Source organism: Mus caroli, chromosome 2 (genome assembly GCF_900094665.2).
Source record: "Mus caroli chromosome 2, CAROLI_EIJ_v1.1, whole genome shotgun sequence".
NCBI classification, from domain to species: domain Eukaryota; kingdom Metazoa; phylum Chordata; class Mammalia; order Rodentia; family Muridae; genus Mus; species Mus caroli.
In genome coordinates, this window is record NC_034571.1 from 155,384,569 (window position 1) to 155,412,511 (window position 27,943).

General features: G+C 49.9%; 1 protein-coding gene across 2 annotated transcripts; it reads left to right on the forward strand.

The window, feature by feature from the left end:
* Positions 1–1,916: 1,916 nt before the first annotated feature.
* Positions 1,917–27,895, forward strand: Hnf4a (hepatocyte nuclear factor 4 alpha). Of its 2 annotated transcripts, none has more exons than XM_021180825.1 (10): positions 1,917–2,174; positions 6,377–6,551; positions 7,362–7,456; positions 12,959–13,065; positions 13,729–13,884; positions 17,365–17,452; positions 18,976–19,131; positions 20,931–21,167; positions 23,879–24,031; positions 24,928–27,895. In XM_021180825.1, exons 1-10 carry the CDS (start codon positions 2,060–2,062, stop codon positions 25,068–25,070), a joined length of 1,425 nt encoding a protein of 474 aa, XP_021036484.1. In that variant the 5' UTR covers positions 1,917–2,059; the 3' UTR covers positions 25,071–27,895. The 2 variants fall into 2 exon arrangements, with proteins under 2 accessions (XP_021036484.1, XP_021036490.1); XM_021180831.2 differs by having other exon boundaries at positions 1,973–2,174; positions 23,879–24,001.
* Positions 27,896–27,943: the final 48 nt, after the last annotated feature.

Sequence of the window (27,943 nt, forward strand, 5' to 3'; positions counted from 1 at the left end):
ATTCACCTGGTCTCCTAGTCACTGACTTTTCTGGTTCATTCTCTCATCCCAGAACAGGCTCTGTTTCTCAGTCTTGCCCTGTGTCGTTACCATGCCCTCTGAATTGCTCTTTCAACTAGCTGAGCAAGACAGGCCCTGAAGCTTCCTAAGGTCCTGCCCTCACACTCAGCCTTCTGTGACTTCCTTTCCCCAGCTAGTGAGAGTCTCAAAAGTGTCAGCAGAGAACACAGAGGGGGACTACACAAAGGGACAGGTGCCCCAGGTCCAGAGTCAAGCCTTATAAAGGATGTAGACAGTGAAATGAACATTTAAAGAAAAAGAGTTTTAAAGGCTAAAAAAAGGTAGGGGCAGGATTGAGAGATGGCTCAGTGGTTAAGAGCACTGGCTGCTTTTTCAGAGGACCAGAGTTTAATTCCCAGCACCCACATGGCAGCTCTGGCAGCTCACAACTGTCTGTAACTCCAATTCCAGGGGATCCAACACCCTCTTCTGGCCTCCATTGGCACCAGGTATGCATGTGGTGCACAGACATACATGCAGGCAAAACACTCATACAAATAGTGTATTAAAAAAAAAAAAAAAACCTTTAAAAGAATGGAATGAATGTTGAGCCATGCAGAGAATTCCACCCCAGGGGGGAAAGGTGGATAGAAAGAAACAGGAAAAGCCGGGCTGGTGGCACACGCCTTTAATCCCAGCACTCGGGAGGCAGAGGCAGGCGGATTTCTGAGTTTGAGGCCAGCCTGGTCTACAAAGTGAGTTCCAGGACAGCCAGGGCTACACAGAGAAACCCTGTCTCAAAAACAAAAAACAAAAAGAAAGAAAGAAAGAAAGAAAGAAAGAAAGAAAGAAAGAAAGAAAGGAAGGAAGGAAGGAAGGAAGGAAGGAAGGAAGGAAGGAAGGAAGGAAGGAGGAGGCAAAAGGGAAGGGGGACCCTATAATGAGAAGATGAATTAGTGGGGCATGGTGGCACATTCCTGTTAATTCCAGCTCTTGGAAGGCTGAGGCAGGAGTGTCAAGAATTTGAGCCCAACCTGGGCTCCATAGCAAGACAAAACGATGGACAAGACAAAACAATGGTTTGGGGGTGAGGCATTAGCTAACACACCTTGACAGTTATTTTTAGATCTTATGTATTACCCAAACTACCCTTTCAGATTGCCCCATGCATTCTAGGAGATGGAAACTGAGGCTTGGAAGGAGAATCATTTACTGTGCGTCACAGTTCTCACAGGGCAGGTGTCTGAGCGGAAGCCCAGGTCTATGGGCTGCAGATCTTGTCTGTGCCTGTACTGGGAGGGGTATGCACTGTGCAAGCATTCAGTGTGACAGGAAACCATCCATGGTTCAGTTGGAGCAACCAAGAGATATCCAACCACTGGGTGAGTCCCAGCGGTTCCCAAAGCATGTGACAAACCAGAAGGGAACCAGAAGAATCCTCTTCAGCAGGATCCGAAAGACCCAAGTGTGGGCTTGGGTGTTAGGTTTCCAGTTCAAGCGACCCAGGACAGCTTTATGTCGAATTGAGGATAGAAGTCAATGATCTGGGAAGTGATTGGCTTAGGGCTTCATAGTGGTAGGCTTGCCAATGTCAAAGCGTGTCAGCTGGGTTGTCCACCTTGGTGAGACTTGGGGGCCACTGAGGCAAGGGGTCCAACCAATGCCAGTCCTGTTGGGTGCCTGCCTTGGAAGATTGGTAAGTGACTATTAATGAGCGGGAGGTGTGTGTGGGGGGGGCAACAGTTGTAATTAGCACCCCAGGTGTCAGTCAGAAACCAACAAACAACCAAATCCTCGTGGCTCCGCCCAGCCTACCCAGCAACGGGGGTGATTAACCATTAACTCCCACCCCTCCCCACAGAGCCTCCACCCTCTGCAGAGGCTAGGCCAGGACGCCAGGCTGAGTCTCCCAGAGGACAGTTTGAAAGAGAGGAAGGCAGAGAAGGGACCTGGGAGGAGGCAGGAGGAGGGCGGGGACAGGGGGCTGGGGCTCAGCCCAGGGGCTTGGGTGGCATCCTGGGCCGGGCAGGACAGGGGGCTAAGGCGTGGGTAGGGGAGAATGCGACTCTCTAAAACCCTTGCCGGCATGGATATGGCCGACTACAGCGCTGCCCTGGACCCAGCCTACACCACCCTGGAGTTTGAAAATGTGCAGGTGTTGACCATGGGCAATGGTAGGTGGGGGCAGTTGGACTGAGGTATGGAGCGGATCTTTGGCACTGGACTTTGGGATGGGAGGGAAAATGCAGAAAATTGTAGGTTGGTCCTATAGGCTCGTACAGGTGTTGTCAGGCAAAGCAAGTGGGCCTTCATCGTACTGTGGCCAGAGGCATTCTGGGTGACCGAGGCCTGTAGAGGTGGATTTCCAACAGAAAAATTCCCCAGACCCTCCCTACTTAAGCCCCCGGGGGTCTTAGGCTGACCCGATTACCATGTTAAGGAAATGGGGCCGTGATAGCGAGCTTCCTCTGGGTGGCTGCAGAAATCAATCCTGTCCAACATGGCCCTATCTTCGGGCCCCTGGGCCCTTTTACGTGCAAGCTACAAAAGGTCTGTCTTGTCTCTAGTGATTGTGACAGGAGGCATGGCTGCATTTCAGACTTTGGGAAACTGGAGTTCAGGAGAAAAGTAGAATTTTTGGGCTTCCTGTCTAAAAGGCCAACATAGCGGTGTGCGTTTACACGTACGGTCCTAGGTGTCCTTGTCAGAGTATGAGAGGCACGGCGAATGCAATACAGCTGCGTGCCTGTTCCCCTTTTTGAGTTTGTGTCCCAGCTTCATCTGTATGCGTCGAATGGTCTGTAGTTCTGTCTCCAGGATCTTTTGGGTTTTGGTTTTTGGTTTGGTTTTGGTTTTGTTTGTTTGGTTTGGTTTGAATACATATTTATATGTATAATGTCTGTAAATGTGGATGACAGATCTAACATACTTGTAAATGTGGACATACCCTGTGCTTTCTGCCTGGTGGCCCTGGATGGCATTTTGCTTTTGATATGTGCATATAGCCCCTGTGCTACTGGGCACCACTCTCTGGTATACAAGATTGTGTAGTGTCATTTGATAGGACTCTTTTTGGTTTGTTTTATTTATTTATTTATTTTTGAGACAGGGTCTCTACGTAGCTCTAGCTGTCCTGAAACTCACTACATAGACCAGGCTATTCTCAAACTCACAAGAGTTCCACCTGCCTCTGCTTCCCAAATGCCAAGATTAAAGGCATGCACCCACCAGACCCAGCTTGGTTTTGTTTGTTAGTTTGTTTGTTTTGTTTTTGTTTTTTGATACAGGGCATATGTGTTCCCGAGCTGGCTTGAAACTTAGAACATATTCCCAGGCCAGCCTGGAACTTGAGGCCCTTTGATCCAGCCTTCTAAAACACCAGGGTTAGGTTGTGAGTCTTCTTCACTGTGACTCTATACCAAAACTTGGCATTCGTGGCAGCAGCTTGTGTGTTTTGTGTCTCTGTTGTCCCTGTGTCATCATCCTTCAAACACCCACTCCAATATCACCCAGTGTGTGTCTGTGGGGTGGAGGGTGTTTCCTTTGCCAGAGGGTTGAGAAGGCAGGTGTCCTGGAGGATGGGAAGCTTCTGGAAGGGACGGGACCAGGTTCAAGGCTCGCACTGGAGAGAGAGAGAGATGGCACTTGGCTGAGGCTGGCCTACCACCACCTTCCGTCCATGATGCTTCCTCTTCCTTTCAGAATTCAAAGCTTAGGTCTGGAAAGCTGTGTGTGCTCTCAATCTAGCTAGAAGGAGGAGGCAGCGTGTGGGCTCTGTCCATGGTCAGTCCCCCTGCCCCCCTCCCCCGCTGCTTGCCCCTAGTATCTCTTGCCAAGTACCATGTGACCTTGGGTACACTACCTCCTTCTTTGTCTCTTGTGCAGTATGGAAATGGGTTTCTTTACCCCAGCTTCGTTGGACATGGGTGATTCAGAGGGGTTACTCAGGGAAGTGTTCAGGGCGACAAGTTGCTTCTGCCCGGAGATGGTAGCGCGTGACCCCCCCCCCCCCAACAGGGACAGTATTTGCTGTCACACTCCTGGCCACCACATAGCCTCTTCAGTATCTAGGAGTTCTGTGCTCCTGTACCTGATTAAGTGTCCTGAAGACACATCAGTCACCCCCAGCTCTGAAAAAAAAAAAAAACCCTCCTCCCCAGCCTCAGTTTCTTCATCTGTAAAACAGGGACAGGTAGAACAGCATATAAGGTTTACAAGGGATTTCCTTGTGGTTGCTTGATCCTAATCCCTATACGGGTGGTCTCCAGGACTCGGCATACGTCGGAAGGGTCCGTATGCCCTTCTGGAGTTCACAGAGCTCTGAGAGTTGAGGTTATAGGAGGTTGTCCTCCAAAGTGATTGGGGGACCATCCTGCGCTAATGGCTAGAAGATGTTAAGGATGTCTGTTCCCACATTCCATCCCCGATCCAGCAGCAGCAGAAGGGTCTTGTTTTTAAAGTCTCCACGGATCCCCAGGCAAGGGTAACATGGTTAGGGCACAGTATACTAAGCCATAAACCCAGTCCCTCTGCCTGGCAGCTCTGTAATGATGCTGGACAAGTCCCTTGTTCTCTTTGAGCCTCAGTGTTCTTAACTGGGAAATGGAAGTGGCCTGCTGACCTCAGGGGGCCTATGCTGCCCAGCAAGGGGACACTTGCCGGCCTCTGCCCAAGTTGCGGGCTCAGCTCTCCGTGGGGGTCAAGGGAGGAGAGGCTGAGGGAGGAAGAGCCAATGAAGCTTAACAATTATCCCCACCTTGGGAATAATTCACCAGCCGGAAGGGGCTCCGCTCTGAACCCTCAGAAGTCCTAGGGATGGTTCAGCCAGAAGACAGCAGAAATGAGAAACAGCTGCCAGACACCTGCTGGGGGAGTTCTCTTCTGCAGAGAAGTGTTTAAAATCACAGATAGTTCTAGAACTTACTGTATGCCAAGCACTTCCAGCTGACTGACTCACCGACTATGGACAGCTCCGGGAGATGATGATGCTCTGTCTGACAGGTGGAGGGGGGCAACGACAAGAAATCGCCCAGTGCCACAAGAACGGAGGGCATTTGATCCAATTCTATGACGCTTAAGAGTCTCTGCTTCAGTGTACCACAGCCCTCTCCAGTTTGCAATAGGACATTCCCCTAGGAACCAAAGGGCCAAGTTTCTATGGGAAATGCTCCCTCCGTGTGTGTGTGTGTGTGTGTGTGTGTGTGAGAGAGAGAGAGAGAGAGAGAGAGAGAGAGAGAGAGAGAGAGAGAGTGTTGGTGTGCTTCTGTCCCAGGACTGAGCACCTCTGANGTGTGTGTGTGTGTGTGTGTGTGTGTGTGTGTGTATTGCACACATGCATGGGCTTTTGTTTTGGGAGGAATAATTTTAGAGTTCAGTCATCTCTGAAGGGTGTTTTTTTGTTTCCTTCCTTCCTTCCTTCCTTTCTTCCTTCCTTCCTTCCTTCCTTCCTTCCTTCCTTCCTTCCTTCCTTCCTTCCTTCCTTTCAGACAAGGTCTCAGGTAGCCCAGACTGACTTAGAACTTACTATTTAGCTGAGTCTGGCCTTGAACTCTTTCTTGATCTTCCTGCCTTTACCTTCCAGGTGATGAGATTTTCTAAAGAGTTTATATGTGGTGGAAGATTTGCTTTTAGAAAAAGTATAATCTTTTAATATATGTGTATACACACACACACACACACACACACACACACACACACACACACACACACACATATATTTCTAAAATAAGCCAAACCAGTTAAACGGACTCCTTTGCAGTTGAGGAGACTGGGGCTAGGAAAAGGAGCTGGTCTAAGACCAGAGGTGAGTCAAGGGTAGCACCAGTCCAAATGCCCAGGGCTTTTGGCACACAAGTTGAAATCTCTTTTGCCAGAGGTTTTGAGTCTGTCCTTCTCACACTCAGAATGGGGGGATGACTTCTGGAGATGGTGGTAAGAGGGTTCCATATCTGCCCAGATGTGGCTGGCAGGTCTGTCAGCATCCACCCCAGAGGCAAAGAAAGACTGTGCTTAGTTTCTATCTTTCCACTCTCTGGGAGGTTCTGTGGAGTCTGAAGGCTAAGCTCAGGTCCCTCTGATCCAGTTTTTCTGATGACAAAGAGGCTAGGTAGTCACTGTCCCCATAGTTTCTAATGAGGAGTCTGTAAATGCCTGTGATGGTGAGGGCTGCATCCCTTCCTGAAACAAGCCCTTGCTGGTGCCCCAGGAGATCAGCAGTACAGTTGCTTCTGATTTATAGACCAGAAACTGAGATTCCAAAAGCCATCTGACACTGAGAGGAACAGGGCATAGCCCCCAGCTCTGAGTTTCAGGCTTGTTTGTGGTTTGTTTTACTCTCTACCCCTCCTGGAATCTCATTCACCCTCTTTTGATGCAGATACATCCCCATCTGAAGGCGCCAACCTCAATTCATCTAACAGCCTGGGCGTCAGTGCCCTGTGCGCCATCTGTGGCGATCGGGCTACCGGCAAACACTACGGAGCCTCGAGCTGTGACGGCTGCAAGGGGTTCTTCAGGAGGAGTGTGAGGAAGAACCACATGTACTCCTGCAGGTGAGGAGCCAGCTCTGGCCTGAACTTTCTCATCTGGGATATGGGTGTTTTGGGATTCATGTCCTCTGAGGGTCCATCTTGAGGCATCTGCCCTTCCAGACATTCAAGGCCAGTCTGGCTTCTTAGCATCTGTGGATTCAGGTGTGAGCAGCTACTTTTGCACTGCCTAACAACCTTAGAGAGGATAGGACCAGCCTCCAAACTGCTCCTTTTCTAGGTTCTAACAAGGCATTGGCCCTATTTCCTATTTTAGTTGACTGAGCCATTGCCCCATGACAAGCCTGTACTATAATGTTGTCACCTGCCAATAACCTTCTGACATGGTAACAATTATTATCCTCGTTTTATGCCTTGGAGGGCTAAGCATTTACCTGAAGCCAATGAATGCTGGAGTCAGTACTGAACTCCATGTCCCCCCACTCCCATAACCTTGCCTTGATCTGTTGTGGACCAACTACTGACTCTAGGCCATAGCCAGGAGCATGCTAAGGGCTGTGGGCTCTCACAGGATATGGTAGAAAAAGCTGGTACCCCAGACACTAAGGTTTTCCATTCAGCTCCACTGCCAACCAGCTGAGTGAAGAAAGTCACATGTCACCTTTCTGGGCTTCAGTTTCCTATGTCAAGGGGACAAAATGGACTTTCAGACAGTCCACAGACCCCTCTGGCTTCCGATTAACATTAGCACTCCTGGGGTGCAAACATGGAGCAGGGAGGCTGGGGAGGGGGTGACTGACAGCCAGGTCCTGATTCTGTCCTAAGAGGAAGAGGCTGTTTCTCCTCCATCCAACCATCCTATGTCCTCTCCAGGTTTAGCCGACAATGCGTGGTAGACAAAGATAAGAGGAACCAGTGTCGTTACTGCAGGCTTAAGAAGTGCTTCCGGGCTGGCATGAAGAAGGAAGGTGAGTCCCAACTCCCCCCCCACACCCCCGCCCCACCTGCACGCAGGCTCCAACCAACCCCGCATTTACAACTGTAGCCATACTTTATGGCTCTGTGACAGGCCCTGGGATGACTGGCTAATGGCTGAGAGGAGGGAGGGCCTGGAGATCTGACCACAGGGAGTGGCTGGGCTTGGTCTTGAGAAAGATTCAGAGATAAAGCTCCCACTCACTCACTTCAGCTCCCAGCAACTGCCACTGGGCCTTCCTGTGCTACCATGAGGCGGCCAAGATGGGCGCTCTTTCTAATGGATACCGTGAGCATTAGGGAAAAAACAAACCATAGAACAGGACACAGCAAACACCCAAGGCCTGCCACAAAGGCTTCACTGATATGAACAAAGGACCCTACTATGCGTTTCCTGTCCAAAGACAAGAACCACAACCCCCTGAGTCCTCATCGCTGGGTGTCAGATCATCTCTAGAAATTTCCCTCTCCTAACAGTGGACTGAGGCATCTAACCCAGCCTGGATGGTGGAGATGGAATTACCCAGCACAGTGCCCTTTAACTGCCCTGGCCAACTTCTGCATCAGACATGGAGCTAGCTCTTCCCTGTGTCCTCTCTGAGAGGCTGGAATGAGTCCTGCCCCCCTCTATGGCAGAAACAACAGCAGTTAGTCACCTTGCTGAAGGTCTCAATCCAAACACAGTGGTTACTGGAAGAGCAGAGGTCCCAACCCCAGCTTCATGCTACGTGGGGCACCTCAGTGCTGCTGACGCTGTGACACCCCGCCCCCCCCCCCCAGGCCTCCTTTATGACAGTTTTCAGCAACCAGAGCTGGAGCATGGTAGTAGAGCCATCGCCTGGCAAACATGCAGAGCCCTGGGCCACTCCCAGCCTACGAGGAGAATAAGAAAGAAAGAAAGAGAGAGAGAGAGAGAGAGAGAGAGAGAGAGAGAGAGAGAGAAGAGGAAGGAAAAAAAGAAGAAAAGGAAAAAATATTTTTCCTCAAGCTCAGAAATAAAAAACAAAACACTTTAAACTTGTTTTTTTTTTCTAAATAGCAAATTCATTTTCAAACCTCTTCCCTTTCTTCTCTTAACTTACTTTTCCCAACTAGCATGTACCCCTCTGGCCAGACTATCAGACACACGCATTTTCTCTTTCTCTCCCTCTCCCTTTCCCTCTCCCCCTCTCTCTCTGCCCCCCTCCCACTCTGAATCAAGAACCTGGAACCCAGCTCATGCTGGGCTGAGAGAGACAGAAGGCAAGGTAAAGGTGACAGCCTCCCTGCTCAGTTTCTGCCCTCCATCCTGAGGTCACTCTTCCTTCCTGTCCCTCAGAAGGGTCCTTACAGGCCTCTGCTTCTCTGACATAGGAGCCTATGCCCCCTCCCCTTCCCCTGTGGCTTCCCATGGGCACAGGGCTCCCTGGCTAACCTCATCTTCTCTTTGAAGACTCCTTTGTGGAAGGGGAATGTGGTGCATGTGTGAAATATTGGAGACAAGATGAAGGATTCCAGCCTAAGGGTTTCCTGTTGTATGGTTCTAATAGCTGGTGGTTCTGTTATCCCACCCTCTGAGATAATAAGCACTCGGTGATTACCCATAAGCGTTGTGTGTGAGAATGAGTCTCTCCTATAGAATTCTCAGCAGGTGGGAGAAAGGCAGGCAGTCCAATGGAGCTAGCTAGTAAGTCTGTATGTGGTCATGTGTCTTTGATTAGACAGTTTCTAGAGGGAAACTGAGGGAGGTTTCCAGCCCCTCTGGACTCTACTTTTCCAGATGACCCACAAAGCCAAGCATCCCTAGATCCTAGCTCCTGAGAGAAGAGAAGTCCCACACCATCCAGCCATAGCTCAGCCTTGAAACGAACTGCTTGCTTCTTTGGGCTGAGAAATAAATCTGCCAGGGGAACAAGAGAGCCACTGAATCACTGGCAGACAGTGCTGGCCAGTAAACACTCCTGTGTGTGTGTGTGTGTGTGTGTGTGTGTGTGTGTGTGTGTGTGTGTGTGTATGTGTGTGTGTGTCCATGCACATGTGCATTATTGAGAAATTGTGAGGTACAAGTAGACCAGAAGAGCAAAGCATTCTGGGAGATGCCTTGGGCAAGCACTAACAAGGTTATTGCTAGATCCAACTGTCCCCAGAACCTGTCCTCAGCTTGATGGGAAGATCCCAAAGCCACTGACCAGGTGACTGGGGACATGTTTTCATTTATTTTCCTGTCAATGTCTTCTGCACAGGGACCTAACAAACTGGACATCCTAAAGTTCTCAAGGACCAGCAAGTGAGCTGGAAGCAAGGCTGACAGAACAGCTAGGGCTAGTGAAGAGAGATCTACTTGGTTCTCATGTGGGGAAACTGGGGCACAAGAAGTGATGTGATGTGTTGGAAGGGAGTGAAGGTTAGGACTCGAGGCTATCAGAACCAAGCCTTCAAGCTCTCTGGATTGAAATTTGGAAAGATCCTTTGGGGGTGGCACATTCTGTCCTTGGTGACTGAAATCTCTGGCACGGCATTGGAGAACACTCGGATCCGTGAGTCCTAGACAGAGGATGTGCCATAGAGGCCACAAGGGGCTTCCCTGAATGAGGCAGACCGGGAGTGGGGGAGACTTGGTTGTTAGTGAACAAGAAAACAGCTGATGGAAAATTCTGTCCCTGTCTGAAGTCAGGGAGAGGGACACCTGCCCAGCCTTGGCTCCCAGGCCCAGGACAAAAGCCCAGCCACTGGCAGCAGAAAGCCAGACCAGAGACCACAACCAAGAAGTACAGGGGGAGCATAGCCCACACTATAGGACCTCCTCACAAGCCCAGCTGAGCCCCTGGGGCCCACCCAGGGCTCTCTAGGAAGACAGGCTCACGTCCTCTCCACCTCCCGTCCTGTCTGTTAATATTCAATGGAAGTTACATTAGGTCCCCGACCCTGCTAATACTGCGCAAACATTAGGAAAACATCATTCCGTGACTGAGCTCGAGGGTACTGATAAGGGCCGGCTAACCTTGAGGATCTCTGTCCACAGCTGCTGACAGCGGTCTTTCATTCCACCCGCCTTCCCGCAGCGCCCAGTGGGGGCAGGCGACAGGGCAGGCTGGGCTACCAGGGAGGGGTGTGGTAGGCTGGTACAACCAGTGCTGTGGAGGGACTTCTACACCTCAGGGTCTCTGTCCTACCCTGACTGACTTTTCTGTCTCTGGGTTTTTGAGACAAGATCTTACTTTTTCTTTTCTAGATTTATTATTATTAATTATGATTATTGGGCTCTGTGTGTGTGTGTGTGTGTGTGTGTGTGTGCGCGCACTCAGAAGGCAGAAGAGGGCATTAGATCCCCTGGAGCTGCAGTTACAGGTGGCTGGCTGTAAGCTGCGTGATGTGGGTGCTGGGAACCAAACTCATGTCCTCTGTAAGAGTGGCACAGCCTCTCATCAACAGAGCCATCCTTCCAGGCCTCAGCATGTGTAATCCAAGCTGTCAGTGCCTCGGCCTCCCAGACAGGAGGGATTACAGAAACGCCATATCCGGCTCTGGATTTCAACATTCGGAAATGAAGAGAAAGCTGGAGGGTGGGATAGGAGGGGGCCTTGAAGTCATGTGCTGTCTCATCCAGGGACATTTGTCACTCTACAAGTATTTACTGCGTACCTACTGTGTGTCAGGGTACTCTAGAGGTCAGACTGTCAGTGAACAAGAGGGAGGAAGGTCTGGCTTTTTGGAGCTTGGGATCTTGGTATCAAAGAGTTCACCAAGTAGTATATAACTGATACCTTGGGGAAGTTTAAAATAGGGAAAAGAGGGCCGAACCTGGGGCGCAATACTGTGTCAGAGGTGGTTGCGAAAGCACCTGAGGTGACAGGGTTTTGTGGGGGGGGGCGGTGTTTTTGTTTTGGTTTGTTTTGTTTTGGTTTGGTTTGGTTTGGTTTTTGGTTTTTCGAGACAGGGTTTCTCTGTGTAGCTCTGGTTGTCCTGGAACTCACTCTGTAAACCAGGCTGGTCTTGAACTCAGAAATCCTCCTGCCTCTGCCTCCCAAGTGCTGGGTTTAAAGGCATGTACCACCACTGCCTGGCAAGATGACAGTTTTGTTTTGTTTTTTTAAGATTTGCTTTATATTGAATTGTCCTCACACATACATGAGGACAGGTACCCACAGAGCAGTTGTGAGCCACTTGATAGGAATTCTGAGAACTGAACTCAGGTCTTCCACAAAAGCAGAACACGTTCTTAACCACTGAGCCATTTCTCCAACCTCTGAAGGTGAGGGGAAAGGGGATTCCAGGCATCAGGAATGGCTTGGACGGCCCTGAGTACAGGGGTGGCCTGTGTGGATATCCAGATATAGGGAGAGACAGGGAAGTAGTGACAGGGAGGTGGGGGGCAGGGCAGAGTCCTAAGGACTGTGAGGAATGATGAGACAGCCATTCTGAGCAGAATGTAATATGTGGCCTGGATGTGTTTAGGGGGATCCTAAGAGCAGCTCACCCCCAAAAGATAAATCCAGGAGCCTTGGATCTCAGGACCTCTAGTAGGGCCTGGTCCAGCCCAAGGGAGAGAAGTGGAGCCTTCAGGGGCAGGGCAGGGTCTTCTACGTGATGATCATCACAACAGTCCCCGTGAACCAGGACGGTCTATGTCTGTGTGCAAGGAAGACGTTGCCTACCAGCCCCTAAGATAGAAGGCAAGGCAGACACAGGCTGATGGGAGAAGCCTCGGATAGATGGGGAGACAGAGGCCCCACTGTTCCTCCTTCTTCCTTCCATAGTGAGGCCCTGAGTCTCCAGGGGACCGGTGGGACAGCCAGAGTACCTTAGGCCCATACTGACTCCGCTAAGGGTGGATGGCGGGCCAGAGGTCTGTGAAACAAGGCCGTAGGTTCCGCAATTCTGGTGAGGCAGGAAAGAGGCTGCTTCTTCTCCTTCTCCCAGGCTAGTGAGCAGGATTCTTCCTATCAGTCAGACCACCAAAGCAGTGGGGCCTCCAAGTCCCAACCTAGGACTTCTGCCTGGTGCATTGGGGTCATTCTGTGTCACCAGGGGACAAGGTCTGCTTCTTTGGAAGGGAAGAGACCAAAGAGCTTGCAAGCAGGGATCATGGATTGGGATGGTGGCAGTTTCTTTGTGCTCTTCAGTCTATGATCTGTCCATTGAGCTGTCACTAACCTGTCCCTAGCGATAGCTGGTCATTTCCTCAGCCTTCTTGTTGTATGTGGGGCCAGGGGCAGTTTTTTGTGTCTGCCATCTTTGCAAACTGAGTTAGAAGATCCTACATGTGACAGGCAAAATGGTTCAGTGGAGCATCAGCCACCAGACCTGATAACATGTGCACCATGGTACATGTTTATTGAAACACATGCATGCGTACACACACACACACAGGATAAATGCCCACCTGCAGCACTCTGGTGGCCCTAGTTCAGGTTGAACCCTCTCCTCTCACTCACATCTCCCAACTCCTTAACAATCATGGGATCCATCCTTCCTCTTAGCATCCCTCCTTACCTCTCTCTGCATCCTCCTCATAGCTGTCCAAAATGAGCGGGACCGGATCAGCACGCGGAGGTCAAGCTATGAGGACAGCAGCCTGCCCTCCATCAACGCGCTCCTGCAGGCAGAGGTTCTGTCCCAGCAGGTACCAAGGAATCCTCTTTACTACCCAGACTCCCTTCCAGGGAAAATCACTTCTTCTACTTCTGTCTCCTCCAACCAAACCCTGGAGGTCCACATGGACAGGGGCCCAGGTCCCACAGAAGGAAAACCGAACCCTGTGCTACACACTGGTTTGTGGCAGATCAAATTCAAACCTAGGTCTGGCATCCTGGGGGCACACTGTCTAGTTCATCCCAGTGCCCACATTCATAGGCCAGACCAACTGATCTCCTGGAAGGCTCAATTACAGTCCTACCAAATAGAAGTAGCCATTGTAACAAGGTAGCAGGTGGCTTCAGCCAGCCACTGGCTGTGTGACCTCAGGCAAGTCACAGTGCCTCTCTGGGCCATGGTGACCTCATATATGAGATGAGGGTAATACCCTGTTCCTCTTCTACAGCCAAGGGATTCCTGGGACTCAGGAGCTGGAAGAGATGGGGCAGGGCCGGCAGCGGGCAATGCTCCAAACAGAGCGCTCCCTGATTATGAATCTTTCCTGTCCCTTTGCCCAGAGCTTCCTTCTGACTTGGCAGTGCACAGTCTAGCTGCCACCAGACAGGGAGAGCTCCTAGGGTATGGGCTCTCTGTAAGGGACAGGAAGTGCAGGGAAAACCCGCCACCCCCAGCATTTCCTTGTCTCCTCCAGATCACCTCTCCCATCTCTGGGATCAATGGCGACATTCGGGCAAAGAAGATTGCCAACATCACAGACGTGTGTGAGTCTATGAAGGAGCAGCTGCTGGTCCTGGTCGAGTGGGCCAAGTACATCCCGGCCTTCTGCGAACTCCTTCTGGATGACCAGGTAAGGGCGCACGCGCTGAGAGCAGTGGTGGACACTGGGCCAGCAGGGTCCAACTGACCCCCAAAGACATAGCCTGGAGCTGGTTTGATTTTATTCAATGAAACACTCACGTGTACCCAGAACTGCATAAGTCACTCTACAAATATTAACTCAACCCCCTTAAGGACTATGAAGTAGAAATGTGTCCCATCTTCCAGGTGGGGAAACTGGGGCACAGAGAGGTTAAGTAAATTACTCAAGGTCACACAGTCAGCAACCAACATAACTAGGATTAGGACCAGCCAGGGAAGCTCCAAAGTCCAGACTCCACACCACTCTGCTCCCTCTCCTGGAGGTGTTGACAGGGACCTGACGCCGGGGCTCAGGAGATTTGGCTTAAGCTCTGATTTTAAGACCAGTTCCCTGTGTGACTTGGGGCAAATTACTTCTCTCCAAGGCCCAGGGTTCTTATCTGTCAAGTGGGAGTTATCTCTTTTGAGTGCTGTTCTTGTTTGGAAAGTCCGGATGGATCAACAGCATTTCAGAAGGACCTCCGCTGTCCTCCCCTGTGCGAAGTCCCGTGCTTTCCCCAAGACGGTTTAAGTCAGCATTTTATATTCGAAGCACCTTCTCCGGACAATTGAAAAACTGGTCCATGGAGTGGAGGGGTGGAAATAGGGAGCAGTGTGAGTCTCTGGATGGATAAGTTTCTGAAATGCCTCATACAATGGCTCTAGCTACACACACACACACACACACACACACACACACACACCCTTGGCCTCCACAGACAACTTCACTGCTTCGGGAAAAGTGAGGGATTGCCTTCCCAACACTGAAAACACCCACTCTTTGCACATGAGTCTGATGTTGCCTTGTCTTGTTTCTTGGGTTTTTTTTGTTTGTTTGTTTGTTTGTTTTTGTTTTGTGGAGGATTGTTGTTTTGAAATGAGATCTCACTATGTAGCCTTGGCTGTCTGGAACTCACTCTGTAGATCAGGCTGTCCTTAAACTCACAGAGATCTGCCTGCCTCTGCCTCCTGAGTGCTGAGATTTAAGGTGTGTGTCACCACCACGCCTGGCTGCATAGTCTCTTGAAGCTTCAGGGAAGTCTCTCAGCCCGACAATTGCTCCTCTGTGCAGAAGCCAGGCCTCCCTAGCCTCTATAAACAGCTATAAGAAAGCCACGGGCCCTCTAGGCCAACACTGCCTTGGTTGCTCCATGCCTCCCCCTGAGGCTGGACCCTGGATGCACCTCTCCTTTGGAAAGCTGACAGCCAGGGATGGTGTCCAAGCTGTCCCTGACTCCTCCCACACCCCCTCATGCTCAGCCCCTGTCCCTCTGCTGGAGAGCCTGAATTAATGTTTAAACCCCCCTGTTCCTTCCCAGGAACTTAGCAGGACAACAAGATACCCCCAAGCTGAGCAATTGTTAACCTCTATTCCCACCCAAACCTCCCTGGCTGGGACTCAGAGCATTCTCTGAGGGCAGTGATGGGTGGCCAGTAACACGGGCCAATCATTAACGCCCCCTTGCCTGCCCATACCCCCAAAGCTGCCATGTCTGAGGGCCCGACCTGGGAACGAACCTACTCATGATACATAAGGAGTCCATCTTGCCTAGTGTGGATAAGGCCCCCTAGGAGATTTGGGGACATGGCCTTCCAAAGAACCCACATTTCCATTGCTCTAGAGACCATCTTCTTGTTATACTAGGTAGCCATCTCCTGGATTTAGAAGGCCAGCTCTAACTAGACAAGGCTTAAAGCTCAGAGCACATTAGCCACCAGGCTGAGATTTGACTTGGTTCTCCACTCTGCGGGCTGAGAGCCACACGGTTGATGGCTGAGAGCACACAGAGCCTATGGGGCAGCGTTACTCAGTGGTTAGCGTCTTCTGTATCCCTTCCTATTGTCATGGAAAACAGTCTCATCTCCAAGCTTTCCCGTTCCCTCTCCTCATCTTTGATTTCTCTCGTTGGTTCCAGCTATGGTGGAGTGGAAAGAGGTCATAACACGTGGGCTCAGGAGGAACTAGATCTGGTGAGGACGTCAGGGTGCTACTTCAGTCGTCCATCACTGCCTCAGTCATCCTTTCCTTTCCCCCATTCATTACTTTGCTTGTTTCAATAAAGGTCTGTGTGTTTGCTGTGTTCTGAAGATCCTCTGGGCTGCACAGCAAGTCACAGCTTTAGAGAGGCATGAGCTGAGCTCTCGTCAATGTAGCCTCTCTGTCTCAGTGCTCTGTGTTCCCTCCCTCCCTCTCTCCCTCCCTCTCTTTTTCTCCCCCCTTTTCCCCTTCTTCCCATTGCAGCATGCCCCACCCCCAATTCCTAGTTTATCATTCTCTTCTCCTCACTCTCGCAGCCTAACAGTTCTATGAGCTCAGAGACCGTTGTGTCCCCACACTGTCTAATAGAGTGTCTAGAAAGACTGATGAGATCGTTCAACTGGGAAAGGTGATTTCTGCCAAGGCTGATTACCAGGGCTCACAGGGTGGACATCAAGAATCATTGTTCTCTCTCTCTCTCTCTCTCTCTCTCTCTCTCTCTCTCACACACACACACACACACACACACACACACACACACACACATATGCACATCTTTTTAAAAGAGCACACAGAAGCAGCTGACCCTCCCAGCATGCCTTGCCACCTGTAACTTCCTACGGAGCACACACCCTGTTGCTATTCTCTGGTTATCACACAAGCACTAAGGCCATTGGCTCTAATGCACAGGCGATGTTCTGAAAGGTGGCTGGACTGAATTCGAACTTTAGTCTCTACACACTGCCACGCAAAGATGGAGCCTGGTAATTGATCACCTGCCAATCCTGAAGTTGGCGTGAGCATGTTTTAAGAGCCGTGTAAATTCTGAGTATCACAGAATCTTACAAGTATCAGGAGTCCAAGCTCTGTGGATACCTTTAGCACTGGTGACTTCCCAAACTCAGTGGAACTTTGGAACCAACTGGGAAGCTTGCTGCCAGTGTATCCCAGGTCCAGCTCATACATCTAGAGTCAGAGCCACTGAGGGTTGAGCCCAAGACTATGAGTTTCCCTAGAGCACTCTTCACAGTTCTCTGAAGCTGGCGCACTGGTAGGAACTTATAACCTACAGCTCTAAAATATCTGGGGCAAGTTGAGGGTCTTTGGGGACTCTGGTCTGTGTCATGCACGCCAGGAGTGGCTACACCCTGATGAAGCCAGGATACAGCCTCTTGCTCAAAGATAGAGACACACAGGTTCAAGAGCAGAGCAAATAGGAGGTCCCCTACTTTGGACAGCACATGCCTCCAGCTTCCCAGTCCCTGTAGAATCCTCTCTATACTTCTCGTTCTACAAGTCATGAGAGGAAGGCAGAGGTTTTATGATGTGCTCCTCAGAGCTGAGGTAAGTAGGTCAGAGGGAACACTGAGCTGGCTTGCCAAGGCCGCTGACTTGACTCTGAGCAGCCTGCCTGGGGCACAGATCCTAGGCTTGACGCCTGCTTTCTTACAGGTGGCGCTGCTCAGGGCCCACGCTGGTGAGCATCTGCTGCTTGGAGCCACCAAGAGATCCATGGTGTTTAAGGATGTACTGCTCCTAGGTGAGGAGGCCGCCCATCCCATCCCAGCCAGAGCTTGAGAAGTGGAAGCTGGCCTGGTGCACCCATGAGGGAAGAGTATCTCCATAGTTACACATAAGGACCAGGCAGGCAGATCAAAACCATCCCAAACTGGATATACTGTTGTAAGTTGGTAATCTCTGCCACTAAGGTAGCTGAGGCAGATTCGCAAGGTCAAGACATGCCTGAAAGTGGACTAAATTGGGGGTTCATGCCTGAGAAACATAACATAACCTTATTATCATTTTGTTTTGTTTTGTTTTGTTTTGTTTTGTTTTTTTCGAGACAGGGTTTCTCTGTGTAGCCCTGGCTGTCCCGGAACTCACTCTGTAGACCAGGCTAGCCTCAAACTCAGAAATTCTCCGGCCTCTGCCTCCCAAGTGCTGGGATTAAAGGCTTGTGCCATCACGCCCAGCAACCTTATTATCCTTAACTAAAATAAACAAGTGACTTTTAAAAATCTAGTAACTATCAATTGAGAGCACACTAGTAATACCCTGGGCTGGTGAGATGGCTCAGGAGGAAAGGTCCTCTTGCCAAAATTTATGCCTGAATTCAAGCCTCAGGACCCACATGGTGGGAAGGGAGAACCAACTCCTGAGATTGTGCACTGACCTCTGAGAGCACATGGTGACACACAGACTACTCCCCCAAAATAAATAAAAAGCAATTTAATAAAACGTGCAAGGGAGGCCTGGAGGTGTAGCTCAGCGGCAGAGCACGTGGCCACCCACGCCACTACAGCAAAATTAAAATGAGTGTGACCCAGCCGTGTTCTTAGAGTTGACCAAAGTACAAGATTCCAGAGCTCAGCTCTCAGATGGTTCCCCAACTCAGATGTAGGAAATAGAGGTGCAAGGGAGGGTTTCTCCTAGCCTTCGAGTTAGAGAGCAGTCCGCTGTCCTCCAAATCTAGAGTGCATTTCAGAGTTCTTTCAGGAGTTGAAACAAAAGGGGCCAGGAATGGTACTTCCTCCCAGCTCACATCATCTGAGCCTTCAGAATATACTTCTAATCTGTAATGCATGCCAAGGGCTATGCAAACGGCCAGACAGATGTTTCAATACACCCCCCCCCAGATATCATTAGATATTCCTCTTTTTATAAGTAAGGACACTGAGGGACAAACAAATCAGATATGTCAGATAAACATGCCCAGCTAAGTGACAGAGCCATTCAGATGAGGTGACTCCATTCCAGAATCTGACCCTTGACCTTGATGCCTAAGCAGGCCTTGGCGTTGTTTCCTTCATCTTGAGTCATTCAGGTGAAAGAAGCTTGAGGGACATGAAAGGCCTCTGAAAAAGCCAAGTTCTTAGCTCATCCAGGACTCTAGGCAATCACCTTCCTCACATTTGCCTCAGATTTATGATCTGTAAAATGGGCACACAGACCTAGTAGCTCCCCCCTCAGGAGTGCCTGGCACACTCTTAATTGAAAACCGTAACCAGGGGGATAGGGGTCAACCAAGGTGATAGTCCCATCCTCTCCCCTTAACCCATTCAGGCAATGACTACATCGTCCCTCGGCACTGTCCGGAGCTAGCGGAGATGAGCCGTGTGTCCATCCGCATCCTGGATGAGCTGGTCCTGCCCTTCCAAGAGCTGCAGATCGACGACAACGAATATGCCTGCCTCAAAGCCATCATCTTCTTTGATCCAGGTATCAACCACACCTCCTAACCTGACCTTCACACTCTCAGACCTGCCGTCTCACTCCTGTTGGACTCACAGCCTCTTGGGTTGTCATGACAACCAGAAGTACTTCCCATCAGCCTCATTGAGTAGATGAGGCAGACTAGGGCTCCCAGGGAGGAAGGACTTCTCAGAACACCAACTACAAAAGCCTGGCTTTGACTTTCCCCATCTTCCTTCTTGTCCATCATCCTGAGCATTCTTTCTCCTATCCTCCCAAGGCACCATAATTGTGGCTCTTCCATCTCTGTTGATTACCCCTGAAATTTTCAGTGCTATTCTCGTCCGGTCAGCTATGGTCAGCATCTTCTGCTCTTCACTTGTTGGATTCCCTCCTTTATAGCTTTCTCTGTCCTCTCCCTGTTGACTGTGCTGACTCTCATCCTCAGTTTGCACAGTATGATCATAGTCGAATTTGTGCAATGCCTGCTTTTGTTTCTCGGTGTCTGAGGCTTCCTGGTGCTTATTTTACCTGCCACCGCGTGGACCTGTTGGGAGTGAGGCGCTGTCCTTGGTGCTGGCCCCTGATTTCACAGAGATGGCCTCTAGTAATAAAAGCAGCCAAGAGGAAAATGACTGGCATTTATTGAAGGCTCCCAGGTGCAAACACCTCATGCAGATTATCTTAATATGTTACCTGTGAGATAGAAGCCATCGCCACCCCATTTTCTAACAAAATGATGAAGGTGCAAAGAGACTAATTCAAGCAAGGCCACACAACTAGGAACTAGCAGAACACGGACTTGAACTTCAGGCTGTTAATTGATATGTGTCTTTCCCATTCGTGGTCTTGATTTCCACTTGCAACTCCCCATTCCCCAGAGAGTAAGTGTCTAGTTCTTGTCCTGCAGTTCAAAGCTTGGGGCTGAGCAGGTGGCCATTGCTCAGCAACAGGTGTGACATCGCTGGCCCTAAGGCAGTGTCGGCAGCTTGGCTGAGGGCAGGGGACCTAGGTGAGGCTGGTACAGAACAGCACTCCATAAAAGATGAGTGACTGCATGAAAAAAAAAAAGGGTGCTAAGTGTGAGTGGGGTGTCTCTGCTGGAGGAGCTGAAGCCTCAGCTGAGTCCCCAGGTAACAGGTGGCAGGTGGCAGCAGGCAAGGGAGGGGGGATCTCTTAATGTGCCAAATGCAGGGTCTAGATGGTGGGACCTTATCTGTGGGCTGGGAACCCCAAGTTCACATCATGGCTCTTCCAGCAGCTGGTTGCATGAGCTTCCCAAGTCTTCCTTATTTCCTTTGCCCAAGACAAGAAGCTGGGACTCTGCATAGTTGAGCTCTCGTCTAGTGTGTGCAAGATGCTGTGTTTGATCTCTAGCACAGCATAAAAAAATATTCAAGCTGGGAGGTGGTGGTGCACGCCTTTAATCCCAGCACTTGGAAGGCAGAGGCAGGTGGATTTCTGAGTTCGAGGCCAGCCTGCCTGGTCTACAAAGTGAGTTCCAGGACATCCAGGGCTACACAGAGAAACCCTGTCTCGATAAAAACAAATTATATGTGTGTGTGTGTGTGTGTGTGTGTGTGTGTGTGTGTGTGTGTATACAAAAGAGAAACAAGATTATAAGATGCTATTTTGGACTTTGTATCTTTCTCTGCCTGGTTCCAAGAAGCCACTCTTTGTTCTAGAGTAAGCTGGCTATTGAGGACCCTGAATTCTTGTCCCAGCTCTGGTTAAAGCTCCCTGTGCTCCAAGGTCAATAAGCCATCCAATTTGGGCCTACAGGTTAGGAGTCATTCAGTCTTCCCTGACCATCCCTCCCGTTGCAGATGCCAAGGGGCTGAGTGACCCGGGCAAGATCAAGCGGCTGCGGTCACAGGTGCAGGTGAGCCTGGAGGATTACATCAATGACCGGCAGTACGACTCTCGGGGCCGCTTTGGAGAGCTGCTGCTGCTGCTGCCCACGCTGCAGAGCATCACCTGGCAGATGATCGAGCAGATCCAGTTCATCAAGCTCTTCGGCATGGCCAAGATTGACAACCTGCTGCAGGAGATGCTGCTTGGAGGTCTGTAACACGTGGAGATGCTCTTGGGAGATCTGTAGTGCTGTGTCTCTTTGGGACCCAGACTTCAGCTGTATCTGAGCTCAATGGCTTCTGAACCCCACTGCTTCCTCAATGGGAGTCTTGGATGATCTTCCTCATCTGCTGGACCTTAGTTTCTTTTTTCTTTTTAAGATTTATTTATTTATTATATGTAAGTACACTGTAGCTGTCTTCAGACACTCCAGAAGAGAGGGATGGTTGTGAGCCACCATGTGGGTGCTGGGATTTGAACTCTGGACCTTCAGAAGAGCAGTTGGGTACTCTTACCCACTGAGCCATCTCACCAACCCTGGACCTTGGTTTCTTATCAGGGAAAAAAAACCTGGAGAGAAGGAAGGAGGTCCATTTGTTCAGACGCTGAGGGTCTAAAATGAGTAGCCAGTCTCTTTTGTAAGGTGGGAGAGGATGTCATGGAAATAGACAATAACCAAGTAGATAATAAAAATAATAGACAATAGACAGTTCACACGGGGGCATTAGATGAGTCAACTAAGAGATGCCCCCTGAAGTGATAAAGAAAAAACTACTATATTTTAAAATCTTGGAAAGCATTCTAAGCACAAGTCATTTTTTCCAGGCTCTGAGGTAAGGGAGAGGCATGAATGTGGGAGGCATGATAGCTGGAGGAGATGCAGGTGGAAAGTCACTAGAAACCAAGTCCTAAACGAGTTGTGGTGGGCCAAGAAACACTGAGTTTTTTAATCTAGGAGCAAACCTGAGCAACAGAAAAGCTGAAGAAGGAGGATCGTGAGTTTGCGAGGCAGTTTGGGAAATATAGGGAGACTCGGAAGGAAAGAATGAGAGAAAGAAAGGGAAGGAAGGAGGGAAGAGAAAAGAAGGAAGGGAAGGAGGGAAGGAACAGGAGAAAATTGTATTTTATTCTCTTTGCAACTTTTGTAAAGAGACTGAAAATTAGACTAAAGGTTTTTTTTATTTTTTGTTTTTGCTGTTGTTGTTGTTGTTGTTTTTTGAGACAGGGTTTCTCTGTATAGCCCTGGCTGTCCTGGAACTCACTCTGTAGACCAGGCTGGCCTCGAACTCAGAAATCCGCTTGCCTCTGCCTCCCAAATGCTGGGATTAAAGGCGTGTGCCACACTGCCTGGCTTAAACTAAAGTTTAAAGTAAGCTGGTCTAACTTAGGGGTCAATAATGATTTTTGTGGAGCAAGGGACCAGAAAACCACCAGGAAATTTTTTTTTTTTTTTTTTTTTTTTTGGTTTTTTGATACAGGGTTTCTCTGTGTAGCCCTGACTGTCCTGGAACTCACTTTGTAGACGGTCTCAAACTCAGAAATCCGCCTGCCTCTGCCTCCCAAGTGCTGGGATTAAAGGCGTGTGCCACCATGCCCGACAACCACCAGGAATATTACTCTAGCCCATTGTCTGAGATCATGGTGGCTTGGACTGTGGGAACAGAGCAGCAGTCAGTGAAAGAGAGATGCAGCAGATGCTGAAGTGAGCAGTGGCAGAGAGAAAAAGTAGAGGGTCAAGGGTGTCCACATGCTTTGAGGGGTGGAGACAGTGATGAGATTATTCACTGACAATGAGGAAATCTGGGTCTAGGGTGCTGGTCAGATCTCTCAGGTCCATTCTGGACTGACACAGCAGGAGCATTAGAAATCCAAGCTGAGTTACCAAGACTGGGAGGGAATCACAGAGTAAGCAATGAATGAATGGGAAAGTGATAAATTGGAGATGTGACAGACAAACCCCTGATAACATTCCCCACGAAGGGGAGCTGGACGGAGGGAGCTGAGGTTGGCTGCGAGCCAATGACCTTAACCACAGACCATGGCATCTCAGCTGAACTAAAGGAAGACTAAAGACAGTACCCTTTAAAGAGAAGCAGGGGTCAGTTCTAACCCCTAAATAAGTCTGAAGAACTCTTTCTGGGTGGGCGACAGTAAGCAGAAGCTGGAACTGAAGGCTTGGGAAGTGTTGGGGTGGCATAGTGACCCCAAGGTGGAAGCCAAGGCTGTCTGCCTCAGCAGCGTTGGTTATTTGGGAGAGGTGTGACTCCTTTTTGAGGGGAGATGTCCCAGATCTTGCTTAGCTGCGTGTCTGTCCTCTGCCTGTGAGATACGAGTAGAATTTCTCCAGGAATCACAATAAAAATTATCTCCAGAAATTGTCAAATGTCTCCCACGGTGAGACCCACTATCAGGAAGCAACCTGCCTCCTTCTCACAATGACCCCCGTGATTGTTGTGAGTCAGCCATCATGGCTGTCAGGATCAGGAGTTGTGATCTGTTTCCCAACACATTTGGGTGAGATAACCTTCCTGGAGACTGCTGTCCCATCTGTAGAATGGATGATAACGGTGTCCCCTCTCCAGAACTAACAGGAGGATAAAATTATGTACAGACTAGAAAGTGCTTCAAGTCTGTACCCACAGGCGAGAGGGACCCAGCAATTAATGATCATCTTACTATACAACTAAAGACACTACCACTCTTTGTACTTACACTCAGAAGTGCCTGCTTTTGTTTGAGTCTTAAAGCCCACAGACTCTCCTGGTTACTTTTGCGTTACTAACCCAGGAGTAAGCACCCAAGAGACACTGCCCGTCTTGATGAGCAGGCTGACCGCCACATTGGGGGAAATGGTGCTTCAAGACTGTGGTCCTCCTTCCAGACTTCCAATCCTGACTAATGTCCTCCTCTTTGTCTACAGGGTCTGCCAGTGATGCCCCCCACACCCACCACCCCCTGCACCCTCACCTGATGCAAGAACACATGGGCACCAATGTCATTGTTGCTAACACAATGCCCTCTCACCTCAGCAATGGACAGATGTGTGAGTGGCCCCGACCCAGGGGGCAGGCAGGTGGGCAGCCTGGGGTCTACTCTACCATGGGTAAGGAGGGGGGCTAAGAAAGAAAGCAGGAGAAGATCGCGCCTAGAAGGGGAAACCAGGAACATAGCTATCTGTGTTTCCGAGTAGGGATCTGAAGGGGTCAGGTTGTTGATGGTTGAAGCTGTTTATTCAGTATGGCGGTGTCTTCAGTGAGGTGATTGACGATGTCTACTGTATGAGGCAATCCGCCAGGTGAGGGATCATTGGGGAAATATCTGCTGGCTGAGAATTCCATCTATTAGGTGAAAGTGTTCATTGAAGGACTGGCCCAGATGGATAAGGTCACCCTTCGGGCAGTTAGAGGAGGCTGGCAACGAAGTAGGACTTGGCTCTTCAAAGACCAGGATCATCAGTGAGATGAGGTGGCCCCTGGGGTGAAAGGGATCTCATTGAGTTTGGCTGTGGGAAAGTTGTCTACCAAATGAAAGCATCCGGTTGGAAGGAAGTTATTTACCCAACCTGTGACAAGAGGCCTTGGCCTTGATGTCACTCTTCTGCTAAATATTGAAGAAATACCATGCCAGGCCCTGTTATCTCTGAGCCTCCGTTGTCCTTTCTACCAAGGCAGGACAATTTTACCACATGTATTATTGCTTTGGGGGACAGTCACACCCGGACCCTGGTCTGGGAAAAGTAATGGGAGTTTCCATGTTAAATGGTGGCCAGACGGGCAGTAGGGCATCATGAAACACAGATCCTAGAAGTTTGAGCCATAACCACCTTAGGGATTGGATTCACCATCTTATGTTATGGAATTATCTCAGCAGATGGAAGAGCTTTCCCAGGGCTCTTTGGTTATTCCCACAATGGCTGATTTTGTTTGTTTGTTTGTTTGTTTTTAGTAACTTATTTTTTTCTCCTTTCAGCCACTCCCGAGACTCCACAGCCATCACCACCAAGTGGCTCGGGATCTGAATCCTACAAGCTCCTTCCAGGAGCCATCACCACCATCGTCAAGCCTCCCTCCGCCATACCCCAGCCAACGATCACCAAGCAAGAAGCCATCTAGCAAGCCGCTGAGGGGTCGGGGGTTCTGCTGGCTCATACCCTCAGAAGAGCACCTGGGCGTAACTTAGTCATGGCAAAGAAGATGTGACACGAGGGACCAGTCCCAGAGCAGCTATGGAAAGGGTGTAAGGCCCAAAAACCATGTGCTGAGGGGCGAATGTGTCACCACCCCTGACCCCGCATCTGGAGGGCAAGGCTTTGCTTGAGAAGACCCCGGTGAGGACTGTCTTCCACTGCCTGGACTCCTCTCAAGTTGAAGCCACCGTCTTCATCTTCCTCCGTATCTTCTTCCCTCAACTTCTTCACCCCTGAAGGATGACTGTCTGCAGATGTTGCAGGACCTTGTTTTAAAATCAACTCCCTTCTCTCCCAGCGGGGGCCTCTTCCTTCCTGGTGCTGGTCAGGGGGCCTGGAAACAAACTTTCTGAGGCTGGGTCAGCTTGCCTTATAGTACTCCTCTCCTGCTGTGCTAACCTCAGGTGACCTGCTACCGCCCTCTATACGTTCCTCCGCCATCTGACTTCTCTAAAGCCATCTCTCTGGAGGCTGAGGAAGCCATGGTAACCATTTCCCCACTCATTTTGAGAGCCTTCTGTAAGCACTGACCTGGGTAAGGCAGAGGGTAGGAGTCACCATCCCTCCTCTGCCAATATCACTACAACTCCTGCCTCCAGCACTAGGCTATAACTTTGGAGTGATAAGTCCTATGGCTTTCTACAGTAGAGAACCACCCAAGGGTGTCAATTACAACAGAATGTGGAGAGTGGGTGGCCATCATTGGGAAAGCATCGAGAAAGAGGCGAGCTTTGCATCTGTCCCTTGACAGGGAAGGTAGGCTTCTGGCTAGCAGAGCAGGTGACACAGACCAGTTTATTGGAGAACAGCCTGGACAAAGGCCCATAGGTAGGTAAAATAGTATGGGAGGGAGGCAATGAAGAAATCAGTTCCCATGGAGTTGTGACAGGGCACACACTGGGGACCATAGAATGACAAACTGAGGTCAGGGGTAGCTGCAGTGTGGGACTGTCAGAAGATGAATACAGCATCCTGAAGAGGTAGGATGTGAGGAGGCCATACTGGAGCGTAGGGATGAGATAAAGGGATGGATCCGAGTCCTCCCGGGGCCTGCCAAGCTTCTCCATACTTCCAGATGATGTTATAAGGCATTAAACAGCCACCATCTCATAGAACCTTCCCTGTAACCCAGACACTGTCAAGGAAGATATAAGTAGAGGATCTTAACTGCCTTACAGGAAGCACTTGTCCCCCCCGGCACAGAATCCAGAGGGTTCTTCATCCTTTACCAGTGTCAACCCCAGAGGCTTGCTCTCTCCAGAACTGGCCAGCTAGAGACTGTTCTAAAGTCCACTGGAAGTCAAGAATCCCATTTACTGATAATAGTAAAGTTGATTCATGACCCCTGTTCTTTTTTTTCTATTGATCTACCCAAGTGTGGGTGAGCTGCAGCAGGGAGTGGTTCCTGGAAGAGGGATCAGTCTAGTCTGGCAGTCAAGGCTGAGGAGTTTGGGAGAAGGGCAGGAGAAGGATAAGAAAGCCTGGGTTTTAGGCTTGCCTGAGGAGCTACAGTCAAGGTGCATTCTGGGAGCTACTCATCCCCAGCAGTCAGCACTCCACCCCGGGCTGACTCTTGATGGCTTTGCGGAGCCCCTGCAAAGTGCCACTGACCAATGGGAACAAGAGGAATGTCCCTGGACTGGAAGTGTGTTAAGTGGAAGGAATGGGGCTGTGAGACTGGATAGTTATGGTGCATCAAGGCTGATCCTTCTGATTGGGTGGGGCTAGAGTCCCAGTGTCCAAAAATTCCAGCCATTATGACAGGTCCTCTGAAAAAAGAGGTGCTGAGGAGTAATGGGGCCAGCTGCTTAAAGAAAAAGAACCCCCACAGGCCAGGACTGTCAGGACAGATTGAGTTAACCCCTCAAGTCCCGGGTGTCAGGAACAGTTGTCCATGCTCAGAGCTCTCAAGCCATCCTTGGCCACTCTCACTCCAGTGCCCCCCAGAGACCCCAGCCAGATGGCTCAGACTGCCCTGCATGAAGGCAGGACAGCTGAACTCTCTCTGGTCCTTGTCTTTCCCACTCTTTGTCCCTCCATCTCCAGTGGCATCAGGAGAGGAGTAGGTAATGTTGGCCTTCAGTGGTAGCAGTCTTCTGGGGCAGGGGTCAGCCGCTGTCCCAATCAGTCCTTTCTGAAGGAGAAACCCATTCCACATTAACAAATTTATTACAGTACAGGAAACATGAAATAAAGGAAAGTTTACTCTTCTGATTATAAGCTGAGGATGCTATGTTGCAGTTTGTTGTTTGTTTGTTTGTTTGTTTTTCTTCTTCTGAGCTTTGTTTCTAGTACACGATATGACGGGACCAAGTACAAGCTGGTGGTGGACAGAGCTGGGCGCCACAGTTTCCACCAAGAGCAGCCTCTTTTCTTCATGGAGTTCTCAGAACCTTTCAGGGTTCGGGAGGCTCCCCTGAGAGTAGACAGGAGAGGGTCAGAAGCAGACGTCCTCCTTTTCTTGTGATAACCACGCTACTTGCCTTTGCTAGAGCTCTCTGTGGCCAACCTTGGGAAATTCTAATCATGACCTTCACACCAAACATTCAGAAGTAGGCTGTGTCCCATCAGATCAATCTGCACCTTCCTGTGGTTGTGTAAACATCACGGGGCCCTACACTGATCCCCAAGTCCCCACCATCACTGCCCAAGGGGGTAAAAAAGAGAAAAAAAAACCCTCAAAACCAGTTCTTACTCCTATGTTTTAGCAAAAATTTATTAAACAAAATAAATGGTACTTATGTTTTCTAAGTCCTTCTACTGGTGTGTCTTTTTCCACGTAATGGTAGAAATAGGATA